This window comes from Protopterus annectens, chromosome 6.part0, assembly GCF_019279795.1.
Source record: "Protopterus annectens isolate FY-2018-M chromosome 6.part0, PAN1.0, whole genome shotgun sequence".
Classification (NCBI taxonomy): Eukaryota; Metazoa; Chordata; order Ceratodontiformes; family Protopteridae; genus Protopterus; species Protopterus annectens.
The window spans coordinates 33294349-33318613 of NC_056737.1; the positions used below are offsets into that span (position 1 = coordinate 33294349).

The following is a 24265-nucleotide window of genomic DNA, read 5'->3' on the forward strand; positions in this document are numbered from 1 at the left end:
TATGCACATTTTTATGAGAGGATTTATTGTTAGTGTTGTGCAATCAGTATGAATTTATGCAGTTATTTATGCAGTTTTTTGTTTTTTTATATATCTCTGTTTTTTTATATAACTCTATTATGTTTTATGAGTAGTACAGGTGTTTTTATTTTACTATGGTTAATGTATTTTAGAGTAAGCATTTCATTTATGTTGTATACCATGATAGTTGTACTGTGCCTTTAATTGTCTAATTGTTTTTGGCGCATTTTTTACTATATTAAGGGTGTACTAGAGGGGGTTCTTTTGATCTGAAGAAGCCTATCCAGGTGAAAGCGCTTACCACGTCTTCTGTTTGTATTGCAATAAATCCGAATTTTAAAGTTCATGAAGCAGCGTTTTTTCAGCTTTGTTTCCTGCATTTTGGTTAATGCTGTGTTTACTGCCTGCATCGCTGCTGTGCCTTTTATGTTAGTTTATATACATTGAGGAGTAAACTGAATTTCCGCATCTAAAGCTTCTAGTTTTAAGCCAAATTTCTCTGTTTCACAAGAATTTCCATTGATTGTATTGAAACCATATTTCCCTTGAGAATTATTCTTCTCTTCTTAGCACAAGTTCTGAAGGTACTTTTCTTAAGTTCTGTCAAATACTTTGTTAGTGTGTGACACCACATCTTGTCATGAGGCTTAATAGAAGAATCACATAGACGGGGCATCTACTGTGAGCTTTGTAGCATCTGTATTGCAGTGTATTCCAATGTTGCTTTCTCATGGAGTTAGAACTATGCACCTGTATGTATTGTAAGTCATATACAGAAAGTCAGGAAATCTCTGCCGTGTGTCATTTTTGACTGTCAAGCTCTACATGCATGGAGCTAGAAATTGGCTTCTAATTAAGTAACAGGTGTGATTTGTTTCTTTAAGAAGTGCTAATTTAAGCAGCCTTGGTCATGGTTCTAATTAAGCAGAAATAAAACACTGCAACCCTTCAGACCATCTCCAATAAATATGTTGATTCATCTGTAACTCACCATGGAAGTAACACCACTGCCTTACTCTTTCACTTAGTGGTTTCCAGTACAGGACAGGTCAAATCTTCTTTTTGGCTCTTTACTCTTTCAAGCATCCTCCTCCCCTCTCTCTTCCAAAGTTTTTGCTGCCACTCAAAACTAACCTAGGAAGCCAAGCCCAGGTCTTGCCTGTCCCTACAAACCCCTTCTCTGAAACTGCACTGTGTTAACCTTTGCTTCTCTTTACTGGCCCTAAAAGTATGGTGGTCACTTTCTCCTGATTTAACTGATGACATAAAGAATCCCTGTTCAGGCCACAGTTCCAACAGTGCTTACTAAAACAGTTTGAATGCAGCTGTCCATGTAAAGTGCAAGTCACATAAAACGATATATTTTCTTCCCATGTACGTGATCTGATTTAACTCACTTATCTTAAATCATGATTCAACTTACCTTGCCATTACTGCTGTAAACCCACTACCCATAATCTAGTCCCTTTCATATTAGTTTTATTAACTTAGCAACTAGTACCCAATATCTCCACTTCTACTTCTCCTACATTAAATCTATTCTGCCTTTTTTAATTCACTTAATGTAAGTACATATATTTGGTTTGTTCAATCTTCCATGTTTGTATTGTTTGTTGCATTGTCTATGCATACTCAGAAATGTAAACCATTGATATTTGTGCACTATATATATTTTTTTACATTATGATGTCACACAGTCTGAGACAGAAATTGGTCATTATTCATTCATTGGTCTACCCAGATAAGCAAATTTAAATAAATAAGCTCAGGACTGACTTAAACCACTTTGGCTTGCCCACATATGCTTGATGATTTTTTTCATTATCTGGATCAGAAGAAAATTTAACTGGACTGCTCACCTTGAGGGTAAATATTTGAGTTGTATCTTACATCATCTCAATTAGATTTGTCACCTAGCTTGTTTTCTGTTGCCTTTCAGGATTCTTGTTAGTGATAAAACTGCATTTCTTTAAGAGCCATGCCACCGGAGTGTCGCAGTCGCGGTGGTATGGCGGTAGCGTTGTTACCTCACAGCAAGAGGTTCTCCCGTTCGATTCTCGGCTGGGCTTGGGAGTGCCTTCTGTGTGGAGTCCTCATGTCCTCCTGTGGTTGGGTAGCGTTTGAAAGACATGCGTGCGTAAATGGGCGTGCCTTCGTTGAAGGTTGGGCGTCAAGCTGGCACCTCAGCGTTTCGTAAAAATCTGCTGCCAATCATTAGCGGACCGGAGTTCCGCTGTGGCGACCCCTTATTGGGAAAAGCCGAAAGACAAACAACAACAACTTTTGAGGGAGGAGTACCAAAGAAATGTGAGGTCAGGAAATAACTGACAAGTACCGGCTAGTATCTTTGACTACATAGCAATGATGTAAGTTATGAAGGGTGATTTCATAGAATGGTGCTGGTTGGGCTGATGGAGATTCTATTGCTGAATATTATTATTTGAAAATAGCATTCCTTTATTTATATTTATTTATTTATTTTATTTTGTGTATGTTTACATTTAACAGAGTTAGTCCAACTGGGCCCAGAGAGCCCTTTTTCAGCAGAGACCCAAGGAGAAATGTTCCAGGATAGTAATTAAAAAATAAGAAAAACCTAACAATTCAAGTTGTAAGATACTTAACTGTACAAAAATAGAGAGAAATATACAATACAAATATATACAAGGCAAAAGTACAGTATTTTGAGAATGTAGTAACAATGTGTTTCAGAAATTTGGTTAGCATTAAGTTATTTACAAGGAATGTAGCAATGCCTAATGCATTAAAAAAAAAAGTTAAGGTAACATCATAGTATAGTACAACAAAGATGCAGAGAGAGCGTAATATATGTAGACAGTTTAGGTGGATACCAGGCAGATATGTTAATTGAGAGGAGAAGAAGAAAAATTCATTAGGTAATTTCCTGACAAGTACATATCTATGCATGTTGGAAATTAAGTTTTAATTGCGTTTTGAATTCGGCACTTTTGGTAGTGGAGCGAAGTGACAATGGAAGTTTGTTCCATGAGTATGCAATTGAATGAGTGTAAAGTATTTTTCCAGTATTTTTCTTTGGCTTGGTTTTGAGGTCATGAGGTTGTAATTATGGATGTAAGGGCAGTGCAGGAGTTGGGCTTATTTAGGGCACTGTGTGCAGTTTGATGTTGTGACATTTGAAGCATGTGGGGGAGCTCAAGCCATCTTAAGCTTTTCAGGGATATGCAATGATGGGATTTGTAGCTATTACTGGCTGTGAATCTTGCCATCTTGTTATAGGTGGTTTCTAGTTTGGTTAAGAGATTATTTTGAGGGTTAGTAAGTATGGGAGCAACATACAGCAGGGATGGTAGAATAAATGTTTGAGCCAGTATCGGTCTATATTCATTAGGTATATATTTGTTGTAGTGGTATAGAAGACCTAGTTTTTGATTGGACTTTCTGATACAGTTTAAGATATAAATTGGTCTATAGTAACGCCGAGCAATTTGGTGTTTGAGTTGGTGGTGATAATTGTATTATCTAAGGATGAGATTGTGAAGTTGTCTTTAGCTGGATTGAGGTTTTTTTGGAAGGAAAAGGAGAAGATTGGTCTTTCTGGGGTTGAGAAGCAGGTTGCTTTCCGTTAGCCATTTGTCTAGTAGGTGCAGAGATTGTTGGATCACGGTGTGGAGATTTTGTATATTGTGGAAGGTGTTAATAATTGTGCAATTGTCTGCGTACTGTAGTAAGGTAGAGTGGGGGCAGGAGACATGGAGGTTATTTGTAAATGTATTAAAAAGTAGGGGACCCAGGATAGAACCCTGAGGAACCCTGGTCTTAAGGCGGAAAGGGGAGAAGGATGTTTGCCATTTGACGGAGGCAGTGGAGGTAGAGAGTTGTAGACTGGAAAGTTTGTTTAGAAGGATGGGATGGGAAACGGTATCAAATGCTTTGGATAGGTCAATGAAAAGAGCTGATACAAGTTTATCATCATCTCTGGCTTGGGCAGTGTTGTGTGTGAAAGATAGGGCAGTGGTAGTACTGTGCAAGGGTCGGAAACCGTGCTGTGTGTGTGTAATTAGGTTTGCATGTAAGAAAGAGATGGTTTAGTATTTGTCTATGTATACATTTTCCAGGATCTTGGATAAGGGGGATAATTTGAGAATAGGCCTGTAATTTGAGGGTTCTGTAGAATTTCCTTCCTTGTGGAGGGGAATTTTTTCCAGATATCTGGTACTGTATTTTCTTGGATGGATTTATTGATAAGTATAGATACAAGTATCCTCCAGATTCGGCTGCATGCTTGCGAATTAATGGAGGGAGTTTGTCGGCTGATGGGGAAAAGGGTTTGAGTTTAAGAAGTGATCTGATGAAGGAAGTTGCTACAGGTGCTAGGGGGAACGATGGAAAAGATGAGGTGGGAGGTATAGTCTTAGTTTCTGGTTTAGTAAGCTTTTCTATTATTTCAATGACAAAGTTGTTAAGTAGACATGCAGTTTCATTAGAAGGTTTCTTAGAGAAGGAGTTTGGTGAAGAGGGGTTCCCTGGAGATAGTAATTTGTTTATTAAGTGCCAGAATTTCTTCAGGTTGGAATGTGGGTTGCTCAGAGACTTTTGATACAACATTTTTTTTTTGTCTAGTAGGGCCTGTTTTTTTGTTTGGTTGCAAAGCTGTTTATATAAGTTCAGGTGGAAAGTTGATTTATTTTTTTCCCTGCTCTCCAGGCACTGTCTGTCTTGTTCATAAGTGATCGAGTTGCGTGGGTTAGCATGGTGCATAATTACATTTTAGCCTAATTTTTCTACTGGGAGTAAGAGTATTAAGGGTTTCTAGGAATAAATTATTGAAGCTTTGGACAGCCTCATTAAGGGGTAATGTGTGTAGAAATGACCAGTTTACAGCGGACAGTAATTCGTTTAGGGTGACAGGGTTGTAGTTTGTAAGGTTACGAGACTCTTTGTATTGGTGGCTCTTGTTAAGATTGGGAGAGGGTCATACTAAGGTAGGGAGGTGGTCACTAAGGGAGCTAGGTAGGGTGGAAGGGTTATGATAGCACTGGGGGGTTGAATACCAATATCTAGTCGATAACCGTGCCATTCTGGGAATTTTTTTTGCTGGTGCGTGGGTGAGGTGATCAGCTGGGTGAAGCCATAAAGATTTATAGAGTAGCTAGGGGATGCAGTATTAACAAGGTTCCAGTCAATATTCATATCCCCAAGGATGATGGTTTCATAGGGAATGGAAAAAGAAATTCAGGAAAGAAACTACTCAAGTATGGGAATGTTTTTACCTGGGGGGTATGTACATTGCTGCAATGACAATTTTTTTGTGTTGATTTAGGTTAGAGGTTGGTATAAGTATTTCAGAAGGACAGAAATCAGGGATAGCTATGGGGGGGGGGGCCTGGGCCTGGTCCAAGTAGAGGATAGCTACTCCTCCACTATTTTTTTAACTTCTTTCCATCCGAACAATATTATAACCTGGGGGGAGAATGTTGCAGTTTATAATATGAGGTTTTAGCCATGCCTCAGATAGATCAAGTATATCTGGGTTATATTGAGAAATCCAGGCATGAAGGAGGATGCTTTTATTGACAGTGCTTTGTATATTTATTGAAAAAAAAGATTGATTTTTGGAGGCTTGTGATTAAAATGAGTTATTTGTCAGGCTGTTGGAAAGGGGTGCTGTATAAGCATAGTTAGAGTGCTGTTGGCAAGGGCTTGGGTTGGTGTGAATATCACCAGATAAGAGTACTATTGTACTTTGAAGTGTTTGCATGAAGAAGTATTTGCGAAGGAACTGATGTTTTGTTTTGATGAGTGGTTGGGCATTTGGTATGCACAGTACTTTGAACTTGTGAAATGATATAGTGGTATGGTTAAAGAGAGAGGGTCAGTAGGGATGGAGTAGTTGTTTGTATGGTGGGTAGTGGGATAAGACAGTGTGGGAGATGGGGTGGTAAGCAGGAGTATGGTAAGCAGTTAAAGCTGAGAAAATAATTAGACATAGGAGGGGGAGAGATAGAATTTTGAAAGGTATAGCCATGATTTAGTTACAGCTCAGAAATAAATTAAAGGGTAACAATTTATTTAAGGTTTGTAGAAGAAATCAGGAATTAACTGAAGGAGTTTTCTTGAGTGACTGAAAGAGTTAAAAGCAGGTAAGGCACAGGAGGGATATGGAGTGGGTGTTTTAGTTAATGGTGAAGTGGGGTATGAGTAGAGGAGAGGGATGTCTATTGGCTAGTGCGGAGGTGGGGCAAAGCAGCTTTAGCTATAAAGGAAATGATGTCAGGGGTGGGTGGGAATGGGGATAGGGTAGAGAAGCAGAGTGAGCCTGAGCGCAGTGAGGATGAATGGAGCAGGATGAGCCAGAAAAACTGGACCAGGCCAGCTTCCAAGAAAAAAAATCAGGAAAACCAAGCTCAGTTAATTCCAGGTCAGTGTATCACAGTATCTTCCTAATAACTAGAAGTCCTGTGCTACTAATCTAGTACAGTGTGGTGAAAAGGACCACCACTTCTATAGGGAAAAAAAACAATACAAATATGGACTGCAGATACATAAGTAAACATTTTCCAAGAGAAAGGGGTAAGACCAGTAGTGTGCATGCTTACAGTAAAAGGCTATAGCAGAATTTCTTTAGTTTAGAGGACAGATTAAATGCAACTCTAATATACACTAGTTTAGCTGAAAGGACTTTTAGCGTTCCAACGACAAAGGGTCTTAGAGTGCAGGGCAACCAGACAGCTTTTGGTTTATTGGAGGTTGGCCAGGGCACAGAATAAAACTTTTGCTGAGAAGGTTGGAAATAAAAAGGAAAAGAAGGTAAATATTAGGTCTGAAGTTTTAAAATGCTTTGATTACCAAGTAACTAAGAGGATGCAGGGGAGGAGCAGCATACCTTGTAAGAAACAACATAATTCTATGAGCAACAGAAAATGCAAGGAAAGCAGAGAAAAAAAAGGTAACTGCAGTTGATAAGCTATTATAAACATACACTGCACTATTATGGATTGTTATAAAAGTTATGAAGAGAAAACAGTAGCTATTAAGATGCTACACACAGTTTAGCATTCTCCACTAAACGTCAGGAACAACAACAGTGGTATGCTACAGAAACACAAGAAACTACTGAGATGCTACACACAATTTAGCATTATCCACTAAAAGTCAGGAATAACAGCGATATTATACAGAAATACAGAGTCACTTGCATCCCTCGGAGGTTACAGTAAGTTCTACTCTAATTGCCAAACAGGTTACTGATCTAACTGGAAGGCAATTAAATTATATATTTTGTAAAAGCTGTCCATGATAATCATTATGTGAGTAATTCACACAAATTTTGCCTTTTCTTCATATGCTATGTTATGTCTTGTGTTTTCTTTTGTATGCAAATCATGCTTCCTGATATTTTGTTAAGTTTTTAAATTTCAGAAGCACTGTTCAGTATCTTATTTTGATCATTTTAGTTTAGGAAATTGATTTGAATGAAGGGCCTGTCCTGGCACTGAATTACATCTTGGAAAATATTTATCTTCACTGTTAATTGTAAGTAACAGCACTTGGTGAGTAGTAAGTGGTGCATTTTTATTGCTTTTTTCAGGTTTTCCCAGTGAAATACTAAACAAGACTCAATTGTCCAGAATTGCAAATGGGTTGGGACTTGACAGACCCAGCACTGAACAAGAAGCTGTGAGAATTCATGAAGAAAATATAGAGAGACTACGTAATATGTCAGCGGATGAGATCCTGGAAGAACAGAAGAAGCTGTTCGCTCAGCTGGGTATGATTTTTAAAGAAATCCAGTCTCATTTGTATGTTACTGTATTTATTAGTTTGTTTGACACTTATCTTGATCCATATGAACATTTTTTATCCTTAACCTCATTATTAAAGATCATTCTGAGCTATCATAAGGTTCAGAGCCTGTAATTTTTTATAGTGTGTATGTATGTGTGTGTGTGTGCTTGTATGTGTGTTTGTATTTGTAAGAGAGACAAAAACTGTAGAAGACAGGGACGTCATGCCAATCACAGAAACAAGTTAATACTGAAAGGACTTTTGCCTGCTTCTTTATCCTCTTCACCAGGGTCCTAAACCCCCTTTAAGAGTCAAGTTGGGTCTTTAGAGACCTGGAAATGTCCTCACTAGACCTCGAGGGCTTTGTCAGAGCCTCCATCAAAACTAAGACCTCAGATCTGATCATGACAGATCCAAGAACTCGTTCCACCCCGTTGTATCCAAAATGCTCTTTGGATCCGACCAGTACTATCTCCACTATTAGTTCTCCTAGGCCATCCACATGTACCTCAGATCCTAAGACTCTGGATCTGAGAGTTAGGAGGTGGACTCCCAAGTATTCTATGAGAGCCGTATCTCCAACTTTGTCTCTAAGTTATTACAGACTCCCACCAAACACTCAAGGCCTGCAGCAGTAGCTTTCTCAAGGTCCTGTAGGAGGTTATCTGATATTGATATGGACAGTATGAGGTTCCGCAAAGCTCAAATTCAGATTTTTTTTGTCAGCTCCATCCCCCCTCGGATCCATGAGTGTCCCTACTAAACTGATTTAGTCTCCTTCTCCCATCCGACCAGTGATCTCGGAGGCCCAGGATCCTAGGTAACCAAGAGAGCCTGCGTTCAATCCAGGGAAGCTTCTTTCCTTGACTCCAACAGCTACCTTAACCAGCCCTGCTCTGATATTGTCGGATCAGTGTGGATCTCGGATCCTTGATGTTGGTGTTGGTTCCAGGGAGATGGGTTAGTCTCTGACCTTCTTGTGTTCGTCCCTTCCTCTTGGTGCTTTGGCCGCCGTCTACAGCTCTGTCTGATTCTGTCTAGAGGTCACAGCTCAGAAGTTATTCCGGTCCTTTCTTCCATGACTGTCTGGGCACTGAGGGACACAATACGACTTTCTCTGGGTCCATTGGCCTTCTAGATTGTAGAAAGGGCTTTCTCTTCACATAAAGAGCCAACCTCTCTTATCTCTGATCCTCCCCTTTGCCCTTCATTGAATCTGAGTGTTGAACCCATCATTCTTGTCCAAGGTCAGCAAACCTCAAGAAGCTTCCCGGTCCCTCCCCCCGAGGAAGTCTCCATTTCTTCTGATACCTCCCCTGAGCACACCATAGAGGAGGTTCCTTAAAAGAAAATGTGCAAAAGGAGGCACGTAGGCTCCCCAGTGGAGTCCCTTACCAAAGACCCAGACTTTGATGAGGTGAAAGGATCACCACAATCACCACCAGATGATGTCTCCTTTGAAGACATCTTAGAGATCCTTAGACAGAAAGGTGGCTGGTCAGCTATCCTCCTCCTCCTTCTGAAGAGACAGTGTTCTTGAAGGCTTTCGGGGCAGGCCCGTCTGTGTCTTGGGTGACTCCCCTGATGGATGAAGCCAACCTGTCTTATCTTCCCCTTTGCCCTTCATTGAATCTGAGTGTTGAACCCATCATTCTTGTCCAAGGTCAGCCAACCTCGAGAAGCTTCCCGGTCCCTCCTCCCCCGAGGAAGTCCCCCTTTCTTCTGATACCTCCCCTGAACACAGCATAGAGGAGGTTTCTTAAAAGAAAATGCTCTTTGGATTTAGTTTCCTGCCGGGAACACCCTGACAAATTCCTTGGTCCCCCCAAAATACAGACTGCATTGGACTAAAGGTGTTCCTGATGATGCCATTGTTGTGGCAGCAGCAACCAAAAGGAGCTAGCTGAACAAAGCTCCTCTGTCCATCTGCCGAACAGGGAGTCTTGAGCGGTGGACAGGTTTGGTAAGCACATTATGCCTCAGCTACCTTTGTGCTGAGGTCAGTAATTACTTAGCACATTTCACTCACTTGCAGAGAGATTTGGTCAAGGAATGTTCCAGCTCTCTTGCAGAGACCATTTTGGATGAGGACTTCAAGAAAGTATCTCCCCAGTTGGCTACTCTTGCTTCCGTGACTAATTCTTCCATGAGACCTATCTCCCATACAGTGGAGGGCACCTCATGAGCAGCCAGCTCAGGCATTGCTGTCAGAAGACTTGCTTGGATGAGGCTTTGTGACTTTGCAGAATTTTTCAAGGCATCTTTTATCAACGCCCCCTTTTGATGGCTCCTCTTTGTTTGGGCCATATGTCAAAGAAACTCTTACCCAGAGTGAACAGGAAAGAAGAACCCTATCTCCCATGGGGATCAAGTTTTCTACCTCTCAGCATACCTTTTCCATAAATCAGCGAGGTGGTAAGAAGATTTGGTTTCGAAAATCTCAAGGGCCATTTCAGGTACAATGCAGGGATTATTCCTTCAGAGGCAGAGGAGGAAGTTTCAGCGGTAGATGTCACCTCAGAGACAGAGGAGATCCGCAGAAAAAGGGCTTCAGAGAACCCTTCTCTGACATGCCGTATCAGTGTTCCTGAAGTGCTGCCTGACTGTCCATCTCTTTAGGCAGTCGGGGGTCATTTTTCACTTCATCTGGATGCCTGGACCAATCTTGCAACAAATGCTTGGGTGCTAAGTATTATATCCAGAGACTTTTACATTCCCTTTTTCCTTCCACCTCCATGGAACAAAATAAACTCCTGGACATAAAACCCAGTCAGCGTGAGCATGCAGTACTAGAGATTCAAATATTACTGCAAAAAAAAGTCATCCATGAGGTCCCAACCGAACAAAGAGGATTCAGAACTTACTCCCACTTTTTATTGCCAAAGAAAACAGGTGACTTGAGGTTCATTCTGGATCTGAGCAATCTAAATCAGTGTGTAAAGAATTTGATGTTCTGGATGGTTACGGTTCAGTCCATTCTACTGTTGTTGCGCAAGGACAAGTGGATGTGCTCTATAGATCTTCAGGATGCATACTATCACATCAAAGTAGACAGATGTTCCAGAAGTCATTTGTGTTTCAGGCTGGGAGCCAATCATTACCAGTTCAGAGCTCTGCCCTTTAGACTCACCACAGCCCCCAGGGTGTTTACTAAATGGATGGCAGTAGTAGCAGCTCACCTGAGATTGAAAAGAGTCCAGGTGTTTCCATATTTGGACAACTGGCTTCTAACTGCCCCAACCTGGCATCAGCTTCTTCAGGCCAGGGATCATTTGATGTCCTTCAAGAATGCAACTGCAGTCATAACATATGGGTTGTCCTGCCTCAGGCAGCCCTCGGCCGTCCGGATTCCAAAATCTGGGTCCGACGTCGGCTGATGTCGCATTTCTCTCCGACGTCAGAGCGGCTGGAGTACATAAGCATCAGTCGACACCATCTTCTTCAATCTTTCTTGCCGCGCGGTGCCCGAAGCAGAAGCAGTTCGCAAGTGCCGGTCGGTCAGCTCCTGTATTCTTCGAATCCGAAGTCATCAAAAAAGCTAAGTACCCCATTGGGGACCTTTTCTTGCCTCAGCCGATGTCAGAAATTACTGAAAAAGTAAATAATTGTTTGTCTTGTGGTAAACAAATACCTCATAAGGATTTCCACTCTTACTGCCTCCCTTGCCTTGGCCCAGACCACGACGTCTCGGCCTGTGCCGCCTATGCTCGCTTCAACAAGCGCACTCTCAGGCGCCGGGCGGAGTTCGCTGAAGACTTTTTCGGCGATAAATTTGATTATACGATGCCGTCGGAACAACCGACAACGCAGACTCCTAAGAAACGAAAAGACCGGGACCGACATCCTTGGCCCGCATCTTCCACCGACACCACGCCAAAATTAACCGCGAGTGCTCCGGTTCCCTCTGAGGCGGTTATTCCACCGCTCCGAACCGAAGACACCGCATTACCGATACCTCCGATACTGGAGGCCACTCCGACGCCAGTTATTGACTTTCCTCCGGATACTGAAACCGAGGAAATGCCCGAGACCATTGCTGTGGATAAGGTCACTCCTGCACGTGGAGCGGCTAGGCCTCCCATGTCCATGTCTATCAAGGCCTACACACGTGCCAAGGCAGCCAGCAAGGCCAAGCATCTTTCTGCTAAGACCTTACCTCAGCCTACTCCTGAAACTCAAATCATGGCTATGGCCGCAGATTTAATTTCCCTGATCAGAGGTTCCCAGGCCCATCCTGAGAGAGGATCCCAGACTCCTCCTGATAAGAGGCCCAGGGTTGAACCCCCTGATCCTCTTCCCACAGATGAAGATTCTGAGGACTCTGTTCACTCCGAAAGCCAGGAAGAGCCCTTCCAGACCTATGAGGATTCAGATGCAGAGGACTCTATCCCTCGGCTTCTCCTCCTGAGGATATGTCTTTTGGGGAAGTTCTGCATTCCATGAGGGAGCATTTTAAGTGGCAAGGCCAGGAATATTCAGATTCCAGAAAGCGCCTTCGAACCTTCCTTAAAAAGCCCCAACACAGACCCTTAGCTATACCTCCTGTGCTTGATGTTTTGGATGATTTATACTCTGACTCCAGTGTTACCCCTGATACTCTTCCTCCTGCTCCTGTCAAGCCTGACAGATACTATAGGGTCCCAGAAACCCATTCTCATTTCTTTAAGGCCCATGCTGTTGATTTAGAAACAATTTACCAGGGGCCTAAACGGGTTTCAGCTACCACCTCCAAAAACCCTTTGCCTTCCGACAGGGAAGCAAGGTCCTTAGAGAGATGGGGGAAGAAGGTCTACACCTCCACTACTTTATCTATGAGAGCTCTCAATTGTCTCATTCACATGTTTCAATATCAGGATTTCCTGTTAGATGATTTACAGAAAAGATTGGCCTCCCCTGAACCTTTAGATAGGAAGACTTTGCAGGAGGCTGTACACAATTCTCAGCAAGTTAGCAATCACTTTCTACAGTGTGGATATGATGCATTGGAAGCTTCATGTAGGGCAGCTATGACAGGGGCGGTCATTCATAGACATGCATGGTTAAAAGATCAACCTTTACCAGATCATGTTAAGGCAAAACTTCTTGATGCACCCTTGGAAAAGAACAAGCTTTTTGGTGCTAATGCTAAAGATGTGTTAAAGTCCATTGAGGAAAAAGCCAAGTCAGTTCAGACAGTCAGAGATTTCCTCCAGGTTCAGCCACCTAGATTCAGCAGGAACTGGCCTTCTAAAAACTGGTCCTTTCCTAATCCTGAAAGATTTCAAAGGGGCAAAAACAGGCGTGCCCGAGGAAGAGGCCAATACAGAGGATCCTACAGGGGACGACAATGGCAACCAGCAAACCAAAGAAGTGACACAGGGGTTTCTCCCGCCCCACAGGGGCATTCTCAATGACTTTCCTCTAGGTCCGCTGACCAAGGAGCAAGCAGAAGTTCCTTTGGGTGGAAAATTATCTCTGTTTACAAGAAATTGGCACAAACTGACAAAGGACAAATGGATTTTGGACATTATAGACCACGGTTACAGGTTCCATTTTCATACCTTGCCAAGAAAACTGGGCATGCCAAACCTGCCACAAAACCAGAGGGCAGAGGCTATCAAGCAAATTTCTCTGCTTGCTCAGATCAAAGCAATAGAAAAAGTTCCACAACAAGAACAAGGTCAGGGGTTTTACTCAAGACTGTTCCTTGTTCCAAGAAAAGAAACTCAATGGAGACCAATACTGGACTTGTCCGCTTTAAACACTTTTCTCATAGTACCAAAGTTCAAAATGCTGACTCTACAGCAACTCCTTCCCATGCTGGGCAAGGGGTCTTGGCTGATTACTCTGGACCTCAAGGAGGCATACCTGCATGTCCCTATCAGACACAGCTGCAGAAGATACCTCAGATTTCTTGCAGGGCCAGAGCATTATCAATTCTCAGCATTGCCATTTGGCTTATCTACTGCGCCCAGAGTATTCACGAAATGCCTGGCTTCAGTAATTGCTCATTGCAGGCTCCAGGGGATTCAAATCTACCCATACCTGGACGATTGCCTCATACAAGCGGACAACAAACTAACTTTGACAAAAAACTTGAATTATGTCATATATTTGCTACAGGCTCTGGGATACACAGTCAACTTTCAAAAGTCAAGACTTCAGCCATCCCAGCAAATTACCTTCTTAGGAGCCAAACTAGACACAGCCTCTCAAATGGCTTACCTGACAGAAGACAAGCAAAAGAAGTTAACTCTTTACTTCAAAACTTTAGCAAAGCTCACCCAGATGACTGCAAGGAGATTCCTACAGGCCCTGGGTTACATGGCATCCTTCATTCTCCTGGTTCCACTAGCAAGACTACACATGAGAAAGCTTCAATGGTACCTAAAAAGCTTATGGTCTCAACACAGCAACAACCTAGAAGCAACCATACCACTCATTCCATGTCTTCAAAAGGAATTTCTATGGTGGGCCTCAGTAAGCCAGTCAAACACAGGTATGTCATTCAAAAAACCTCAGATAACACAGACCATGACCACAGACGCCTCAGACCTTGGATGGGGGGCACACATGGAGGGCAGATGTATTCAAGGACAATGGTCTCCAAAGGAAACACATCTGCACATCAACCAAAAAGAAATGCTGGCAGTAATGCATGCCATCGAGGCCTTCGGACAACAACTACAACCAGGCCACCTACTAATACGGACATACAACACCACTGTGATGTGGTACATAAACAAGCAGGGGGGCACTCATTCTTACCCCCTTTGCAGACTGACAATGAATCTTTGGGAAAAATCACTGAGCCTAAACATACAGTTGCAATCCCAGTTTGTTCCAGGCAAGGACAATGTTTTGGCGGACAGTCTAAGCAGGAATTTCCTAGACCCCCACGAATGGAGGTTACATCCAGAAATCTTTATACGACTCACTTCAACATGGGGCAGGCCGGATATAGACCTATTTGCCTCCCACCTCAATCATCAAATACAGAAGTTTTGTTCAAGGACATATCATCCAAAAGCATGGAAAATAGGTGCTCTCTCATTCAACTGGAGCTCCCTAAAAATCTATGCATTCCCACCTCTGCCACTGATGACCACAGTGTTACTAAAGATCAAAGCAGAGCAGCCCAAGGGGATCCTAATAGCTCCAGACTGGCCAAGACAGCACTGGTACCCACTACTACGGAGCATATGTCACAACAAAACGTGGGCCCTCCCTCAATGGCCCCAACTTTTGACTCAACACAACTTCAGGACAGTTCATCCCAACATCCAGACGCTACAGCTAACAGCTTGGGAGATCCCATGAATAACCTCAACCTACCTCTTTCCAAAGAAGTTCAGCGGATACTGACAGAAGCCCGCCGACCATCCACCAGAAAGGTTTACTCAGCCAAATGGAAGAGATTCAGCATTTGGAATACCACCAAGGGCCATGATGCATCACTTTTGAGCATCCCACTCATCCTGGAATAGTTGGCAGATGTACTACATAATGGACTCTCATACTCCTCTATAAAAATACATGCTTCAGCTATCTCAGCTAGATACAACACCTTTTCCACCTGTGTTTTCACATCCTTTGTTAAGGCAATTTCTTAGAGGAATCAAGAATATAAAGCCCCCAGGAAAGGCACCAATACCAGCTTGGGACCTCAACTTTGTCCTAGAAAAATTGACTTTACCTCCCTTTGAGCCAGCAGCTTCTGTGGATTTACAATTTCTTTCCTGGAAGACAGCATTCCTGTTGGCCATTACCTCAGCAAGAAGGGTTTCGGAATTACAGGCCCTAATGGCTATACCACCGTTCATAACTTTTCACAGAGACAGGGTCTCCTTACGAACCAACCCTACCTTTCTCCCAAAAGTGGTATCTAGGGTATCTTTAAATCAAGCAATTCACCTGCCTACTTTCTTTGCCAATCCTGAGAACAAAGGGGAAAGACTGTTGCATACCTTGGACATTCACAGACAGCTTTGCTACTACCTGGACAGAACCAAGACCAGTAGGAAGTCTGATCAGCTTTTTGTAGCTTACGCCCCTGGAGTACAAGGAAAAGCAATTTCAAAACAGACAATTTCAAAATGGATTGGACATTGCATCAGATTCTGTTATTCCTTCCATGGAAAGAGTGTGCCAGCCAATGTCAGACCGCACTCCACCAGAGCTACAGCCACCTCTACAGCATTCTTAAGAGGGGTGCCTACAAAAGACATTCTAGAAGCTGCTACATGGAGCTCCGTGCATACATTTTCCAAACACTACAACCTTCCTCTATATTCCAGATCCAGAGCAGGCTTTGCTTCTTCAGTCCTGCAGGGATTGATAGCTACACCATCCTTTTCTTAGAGCATTCCACCTCCCCCAGCTAAGCTATGGTATTCAACCCATATGTTATGACTGCAGTTGTATTCTTGAAGGACATAGTACAGTTTTGTACCTACCATAAATGTAGATGTCCGATAGATATGCAACTGCAGTCGGGTTTTCCCTCCCTCCTTCCCCTCTATGCCTTGGGTCCACTCCTATCCCTGTTACCCTTAGCTGGGGATATCTGTTATGGTGTATCTGTTTATTGCTTATTTATTTGTCTGGAAACCTGTTTTATCTTCCAATTTGATTACAGCCTTCCTTGGAGGGCACCTGGCATCTGGGGCAAGAAACACTGAAGAAGATGGCGTCGGCTGATGCTTATGTACTCCAGCCGCTCTGACGTCGGAGAGAAATGCGGCATCAGCCGACGTCGGACCCAGACTTTGGAATCCGGCCGACCGAGGGCTGCCTGAGGCAGGACAACCCATATGTTATGACTGCAGTTGCATATCTATCGGACATCTGCATTTATGGTAGGTACAAAACTGTACTTTTCATATCTTCAACTTCCTGGGTATTGCCATAAACCTTACCAAATCAAACTTGTCTCCCATTCAGAATTTGGAATTCATTGGTGCCCTTCTAGATACATAACACAAAATGGCTTCTTTGCCTCCACATCATGTAAGGTCTTTCAGAAGCCAAGTACCATCAGCAAGATTGATACTACAAGTTCTTGGCTGTGTGTCAGCTGCCATCATCCTAGATGTTCTTCGTGTTTCACTGTTGCAGTCACTGCATTTGGGTAATCTGCTGGCAGGTTGCCCTCAGTCGGCCTGCTTAACAAAGTCTTTGGTCCTGCATCAGTTGCTGTCCCTTCTTCCATGACGTCAGGTCATCAGGGGTATAAAACATGCAGCCGACGCCGTTACATCAATCTTTCTTGCCGTGTGGTGCCCGAAGCAGAAGCAGTTTGCAAGTGCCGGTCGGCCGACTCCTGAAATTTTCATTTTTGAGTTTCAGAACCGAAGTCTTCAACTTAAAGCTAAGTACCCCATTGGGGAAACTTTTTCTTGCTCCTTACCGATGTCAAAATAAAAGTTAATAATTGCATTACTTGTGGAAAGCAAATACCTCATAAAGATTTTAATTAGTACTGTATTCCTTGCTTCGGCCCTGACCACGACATACCTTGCTGTCGGTTTTGTGCTTTATTTAATCAGTGCACTATCTGTCGTCGGTATACTTTTGCCTCTAAATATTTCAGTTCTCGGTTTAATTATCCAGAAATGTCATCGGTTATCCATCCAACGACCGGAATTCCGAAAAAATTCAAAGATAAAGATAGAGACAGGCCACCGAGGTCCAAAACTGCCGACGGTGCTTCCCCTAAGCCAGTCGCTAGTTCGCCAGTACTCAGTGAGGCGCTTTCGCAGCCCCTGATACCCGCTACTTCTGATTCACAGGCCTCTACTGAGACCCATTCGGAGTCCGGTATGCCACAAGGTACTTCAACTATGGAACCCGCGGATGTTTCTACCTTGGATGGGTCCGGAGCCGCTGTGCAGGCACCGGCTTCTGAGGGTGTATTCAGAAATACAGACTTAAATATTAAAACAACACCTCCTTCATTACTAAGGCCTAAATCTCGATCCATGTCTAAAAAACCGACACCCAGGCCACATGCTCAGGCCCTTATGCCTAAAAAACAAATGATAAAAATGGCTGAAGATCTAATAACTCTAATCAGGGGTAGTCAAACCCCCCACCCCAAAGAGGCCTAGGGCTGATCTTGATTATGAATCTTCTGATCAGGATTCTGTTTCTTCTGACTCTTCTGATGACCTGGATTTACCCAAACCTACGTATGAGGATTCTGATGTAGAGGATTCCATTCCCTCTGCTTCTCTTCCTGAGGATTTTTCTTTTGGGGAAACTTTACATACTTTAACGAAGCATTTTCACTGGGAAAGCCAGGAATTTTCTGATTCAAAAAAGAGGCTTAGGGATTTCCTTCTTCTACCTCAGCATAGGCCTTTGGGTATACCTCATGTACTAGACATTGTTGATGATGTTTTCTCGAAGTCCAGTTTGGCCCCTGATTCCCTGCCTCCTGCTCCTAGTAAACCTGACAGATACTACAGGGTTCCTGAGTCCCAAAAGTTCCTTTTCAAAAATCCTGTTGCAGATCCAGAGACTATTTCTCAGGTGCCCAAGGGAATTAAGGCTTCTATTGCTAAAAATCCTAACACTTCTGATAGAGACTCAAGGCGCTGGATAGATGGGGTAAAAAGGTTTATACATCTGCAGCCTTGGCAATCAGAGCTTTAAACTGCCAATTTCATATGTTAAAATATCAGCAACATGTTATTGGACTGCTTAAACAGAAAGTGATGTTGATTCCTGGCTGTGTGGAAAATAAAGATTTACAGGACTTAATGCATTCTGCTGAACAAGTTGGAAAACATACTTTGCAATGTGGTTTTGATTCTTTAGAGGCCTCTTGCAGGGCTGCTGTTACTGCGTCTGTGCTTAGAAGGCATGCTTGGCTTAAGGAGCAATCTTTGCCTGATCATGTTAAAGCTAAATTGTTGGATGGTCCTATAAATCAGGACCGCCTGTTTGGCAACAAGGCTGAAGAAGTTCTTAAAAAGATGGAAGATAAAGCTAAATCTATGCAAACTGTTAAAGAATTTTTACAAGTGCAACCTCCTAGATTTAGTAGGCACTGGCCTACTGAGAATTGGTCCTTTCCAGTCCCTTCCAGTTCTTCTCAAGCCAAACCCAGATACAGCTAAAATCCCAGGTTTCAGTCCCAGAGGACTCTCAGAACCAAGCAGTGGGGGCCTCCACTTCCAAATCTGGAAATAACAAGACACCCACCTATGGTAAACGGTCTCAATGACTTCCTTTTTAAATTCCCAAGCAGTTATCTTTTGACTGCCCCTTGGGGGGAAAGATTGCTCTTCATGCAAAGAACTGGGAACTCATAACACAGGACAGATGGGTTTTAAATATAGTGTGTTTTGTTGGATATATTTTAAATATAGTGTCCCAGGGATACAAATTTCATTTCCACATGTTGCCAATACCAAATAGGTGGCCAGACCTGACCCCAAATCAGTGGGCAGAGGCTCAAAAACAAATACTTTCCCTCTTGGGGGCTATTCAGCTGGTACCAGAAGAGGAAAAGGGACAAGGTTTCTACTCCACACTTTTTCTGATACTCAGAAAAGACAAATCTTGGCATCCAGTCCTGGACCTGTCTACTCTAAACACCTTTCTGGAGAATCCAAAATTCAAGATGCTGACTCTTCATCAATTACTTCCTATGCTAGGCAAAGATGTCTGGTTGGCAACACTAGATTTAAAAGAAGCATACCTGCACATCCCAATTAGGGAATCTTGCAGAAGATACCTACGCTGCAAAGCAGGCTGCACACATTGTCAGTTCTCTGCACTGCCCTTTGGCTTGTCTACTGCGCCCAGGGTATTCACAAAGTGCCTGGCTCCAGTTGTTGCATTTTGCAGGCAAAGAAGTATTCAAATATACCCATACCTGGACGATTGTCTAATTCTGGCAGAAAGCCAGGGCATACTTTTAAATCATCTGGCGTTTGTAAAAAAGGGTTCTAACTTGTCTGGGGTACACCATAAACGAAAAGAAATCACAACTGGTACCCTGTCAACAAATTACATTCCTGGGAGCAAGCTTGAATACATCTTCCCAGATGGCTTACCTTAAGCCAGAAAAGCAAATTCGTTTGGTAACCTATTTCAAACAAGTGGCTACACAAACCCTGCTATCTGCAAGACAAATACTGCAAGCCTTGGGGTCCATAGCCTCCTGCATTCTTTTAGTTCCATATGCAAGACTGCATATGAGGAAACTACAGTGGTATCTAAAAAGCCTATGGAGTCAACATTCTTACAGCCTGGAAACAATGATTCCTATCATACCTTGCCTGTGCCTAGAGTTCCTCTGGTGGGCAGAGGCCTGCCACCAAAACAGGGGACTACCATTCACACTAACCCCTGCCGCCCAAACCCTAACAACAGATGCTTCAGACTATGCATGGGGGGCTCACCTGGCAGGGAAGAGCATTCAGGGCAAATGGAACCCAAGTCAAATGCACCTACATATCAATCAAAAAGAAATGTTAGCTGTACAGAATACTCTGACAGCCTTCAAGGACTACATTCTTTCAGGACAACTAACGGTAAAGACGGACAGCACCACAGTTATGTGGTACATAAACAAGCAGGGGGGGTACACTTCCTACCACCTCTGCAGACTAGCCATGGCATTGTGGAACACAGCCTTGAGCTACCAAGTGCACCTACAAGCTCAATTCCTGCCAGGAAAATGAAATACACTGGCAGACGGACTAAGCAGAAACCTCATGGACCCACACGAGTGGAAACTGGAACCAAGGATTTTCAACATGTTGACTAGCGAATGGGGGAGCCCAGACATAGATCTACTTGCCTCCCCCCAGAACTACCAGTTGGACAAGTTTTGCATAAGGACTCCCTACAAACAAGCCTGGAAAGTGAATGCTCTGTCCTTCAGCTGGAAAAACCTATCAGTCTACTCCTTCCCCCCGCTGCCTCTGCTCTCCAAAGTTCTACTAAAAGTCAAACAGAACAAACCAAGGATGATCTTGATTGCTCCAGACTGGCCACGCCAGCACTGGTACCCCCTTCTGTGCAGTGTGTCGCAGTTATCTCCAAGGCACCTGCCTCAAACCCTTTCCCTGCTGTCCCAGCAGGAGAACCAGTTTCTGCACCCTCAGCTACCAACATTGAACCTTGCAGCCTGGCTAATCACTTAAATTCACCCTTATCATCCCTCAGCAAACCTGTGATGGATGTCATCTTAGAGGCAAGGAGACCTAGTACTAGAAAATCTTATGCTGACAAATGGAAAAGATTCTGTGCCTGGAACCAATCTCAAGGGATGAGCACAGCAGCGCCCAATTTACCTCAGATTTTGCAATACTTAACTGAAATGCTTCACAAGGGCCTGTCTTTTTCCTCCATTAAAATCCACGCCTCAGCCATATCAGCTCATTATAACACAGAACCTCCCCTCTTCTCTCATCCTCTGCTCAAGCAGTACCTCAGGTGGTCCAAAAACTTGAGACCACCCAGGAGAGCTCCAGCCCCTGCCTGGGACGTTAACTTTGTACTGGAGAAACTCACTCTACCTCCTTTCAAGCCAGCTGCTACTGCAGACTTAAAATTTCTTTCTTGGAAAACAGCCTTCCTTTTAGCAATCACTTCAGCTAGAAGGATATCTGAATTACAGGCTCTTATGGCAGTGGAGCCTTTCATCATCTTTCATGCGGACAGGGTGTCACTCAGGACCAATTCATCTTTCATGCCCAAGGTGGTATCCAGTGTGGCTGTTAATCGGTCCATTCATTTGCCAACCTTCTTTCCCAATCCACAGAACAAAGGGGAATGGATTCTGCATTCCTTGGATGTGCACAGACAACTTAGATTCTACTTGGACAGGACTAAACCTCAAAGAAAATCTAAACAACTGCTGGTAGCATTTGCTGCAGGGGCAGAGGGGAAGGCTATTTCAAAACAAACCATTTCTAAATGGATAAGTCATTGCATTAATTTCTGCTATAAGCACCATGGAAAACCTATCCCCCAGGGGATCAGATCTCACACCACCAGGGCTGCATCTACTTCTGCAGCCTTTCTCATAGGTGTTCCTACCAGGGACATCCTAGAAGCTGCTACCTGGAGTTCTGTACATACTTTCACCAAGCATTATCATTTGCCAATTTTCTCTAAATCCAGAGCTGGCTTTGCCACTGCTGTCTTTCAGGGCCTTATAGCTGGCCCTAGTGCTGTATAAACTCCTCCTCCCAACCATAGCTTTGGGAATCTACCCAAGTGTAATGACTGCAACAGTCAAACATGAAGAATATAGTACAGTTGTGTACAATTACCGTAAATGTAGATGTTCAAGTGTATTCACTGTTGCAGTCCTGGTTACCCTCCCTCCAGCTCCCTAATTTCTTCTGGCTATACCTCTTCTTTCCTTTACTATGCTTAAAAGCCTTTTTGGTGTATTTTCTTTTTGTTGGAGGAATACTTTTGTGTTTTATGTTTATTGTCTCCCCATTAGGGGGGCACCTGACATCTGGGCCAAGAAAAACTGATGTAATGGCATCGGCTGCATGTTTTATACCCCTGCCATCATGGAAGAAGGGACAGCAACTGACGCAGGACCCAAGACTTTGTTAATCAGGCGGACTGAGGGCAACCTGCCAGCAGATTACCCAAATGCAATTACTGCAACAGTGAATACACTCGAACATCTACATTTTTGTTAAGTGTACACAACTGTACTTTTCTTTAGTAAGGTTTTTTGATGCGAATCCTCCAATGGACCTTAGCTGTTCAGTGGTCTACTGGCAGTTATCTGTTCCCATCAAGTTAACTCCAATTTGCAAACGTCATCTTCAGTGGTGGATTCATTCAGATACCCTGTTCCCGGGAAGGCCGTTCTTTCTTCCTCCCCCCACAGCCACAGTGACCACGGATGTTTCCCAACTATGTAGGGGGACATTTCAAGGGAAAGATGGTCCAAGGCATGTGGTCTTCCTCGAAGACCAGATTGCATATCAGTATCATAGAGATGAGAGCAGATCTTCTAACATTGCAAGCCTTTCAGGACATCCTCCTCTTTGGGACTGTTGCAATATACACTGACAACATGTCAGTAGTCTGGTATATCAACAAACAAGGAGGAACACACTGATGTTCATCGTGTTTCACTGTTGCAGTCATTACTCTTGGGTTATCCTGCTGGCAGGCTACCCGCAGTTGGCCAGAATTCCAAAGTCTAGGTCCGGCGTCAGTTGCTGTCGCCTCTTCCCTGATGTCAGTGCGCCAGAGGAATAAAAGATGTAGCCGATGCCATTTTCTTCAGTCTTTCTTGCCACGCGGTGCCCGAAGCAAAAGCAGTTTGCAAGTGCCGGTCGGCCGACTCCTGAGATTTTCAAAGTTGAATTTCAGAACCGAAGTCTTCATTAAAGCTAAGTACCCCGTTGGGGAAACTTTCTTCTTGCTCCAGACCGATGTCAGAAAAAGTTAACAATTGTATTTCTTGTGGGAAGCAAATACCTCTCAAGGATTTTCACTCTTACTGTATTCCTTGCCTAGGCCCTGATCACAACGTTGCTAGCTGTAGGTTTTGTGCTAGATTCAAGCAACGCACTATCAAGCGTCGGTTCGATTTTGCATTTCATTATTTTGGCCGACGTTTTAATTACATAATGCCGGGGGAACAGCCGACAACTGGAGTTTACAAAAACGCAAGGACAAGGATAGGCATCCGAGGTCCAAAACCGACGACAAAGCCTCTTCTAGGTCAGTCGCCGGTTCTCAGTGAGGCACTTTCGCAGCCCCTGGTGCTCGCTACCTCAGAGCCGACTGGGCCTCTGGATACTCAAGGTATTGGACACTTGGAAATCAATCCCTGAGATGGTTCTGTAGCCGCTGAGCAGGCATCGGCTTCTGAGGGTGTCTTCAGACCTACGCAACTATATATTAAGCCATCCTCAGCATCAAAGACAAAGACTAAAGCAGCTCTAAAGACAAAGAAACAAGTACAGCATTATCCTATTCAGACTTCCCTGCCTAAAAAACAGATGCTCAAAATTGCCGAAGACCTAATTCATTTAATCAGAGGCTCCCATCCCCCTCCGGATAAGAGGCCTAGGCAAGAGACAGAGTATGATTCTTTTGATCAGGTATCTATGAGCTGTCTATCGGGAACTAGGATCCGCCACATAACACAAGCACTCAGGTCACTCCAAAGCAAGTACAAATATGACTCCGTCATTGTTCATGCTGGTGTGAATGACCTGAGATGTACCTCCCTGGACTACATGAAAAGAGACATAGAGGAGCTCTCCGATTATGTAGCCCAGGCTGGTATGACCCTGACCCTGAGCAGCATCTTGCCCTCACCAAGAATGATACCACAATACAAAGACAAGATGATCGGCTTTAACAATTGGCTCAAGTACTGGTGTCATTCTAAGGGGATCCAATGTCTGTCTGCCTGGGATGATATGTTGGACAAGCCACGCTGATTCGCAAGGGATGGCCTACACCTGCCACCACTGGGCTTCTGGATATTGGC

The 24265-nt window shown here is 43.5% G+C and overlaps 1 protein-coding gene across 3 annotated transcripts in view; it reads left to right on the forward strand.

Moving 5' to 3' along the window:
• The window catches only part of RPAP1 (RNA polymerase II associated protein 1), a 2926740-nt gene that overhangs the window by 679257 nt on the left and 2223218 nt on the right, over nt 1-24265 (forward strand). For all 3 annotated transcript variants that reach the window (XM_044073828.1, XM_044073829.1, XM_044073830.1), the window contains one exon: nt 7592-7771. In XM_044073828.1, the coding sequence (XP_043929763.1) occupies nt 7592-7771 (180 nt within the window). The remainder of the gene's footprint in view (nt 1-7591; nt 7772-24265) is intronic.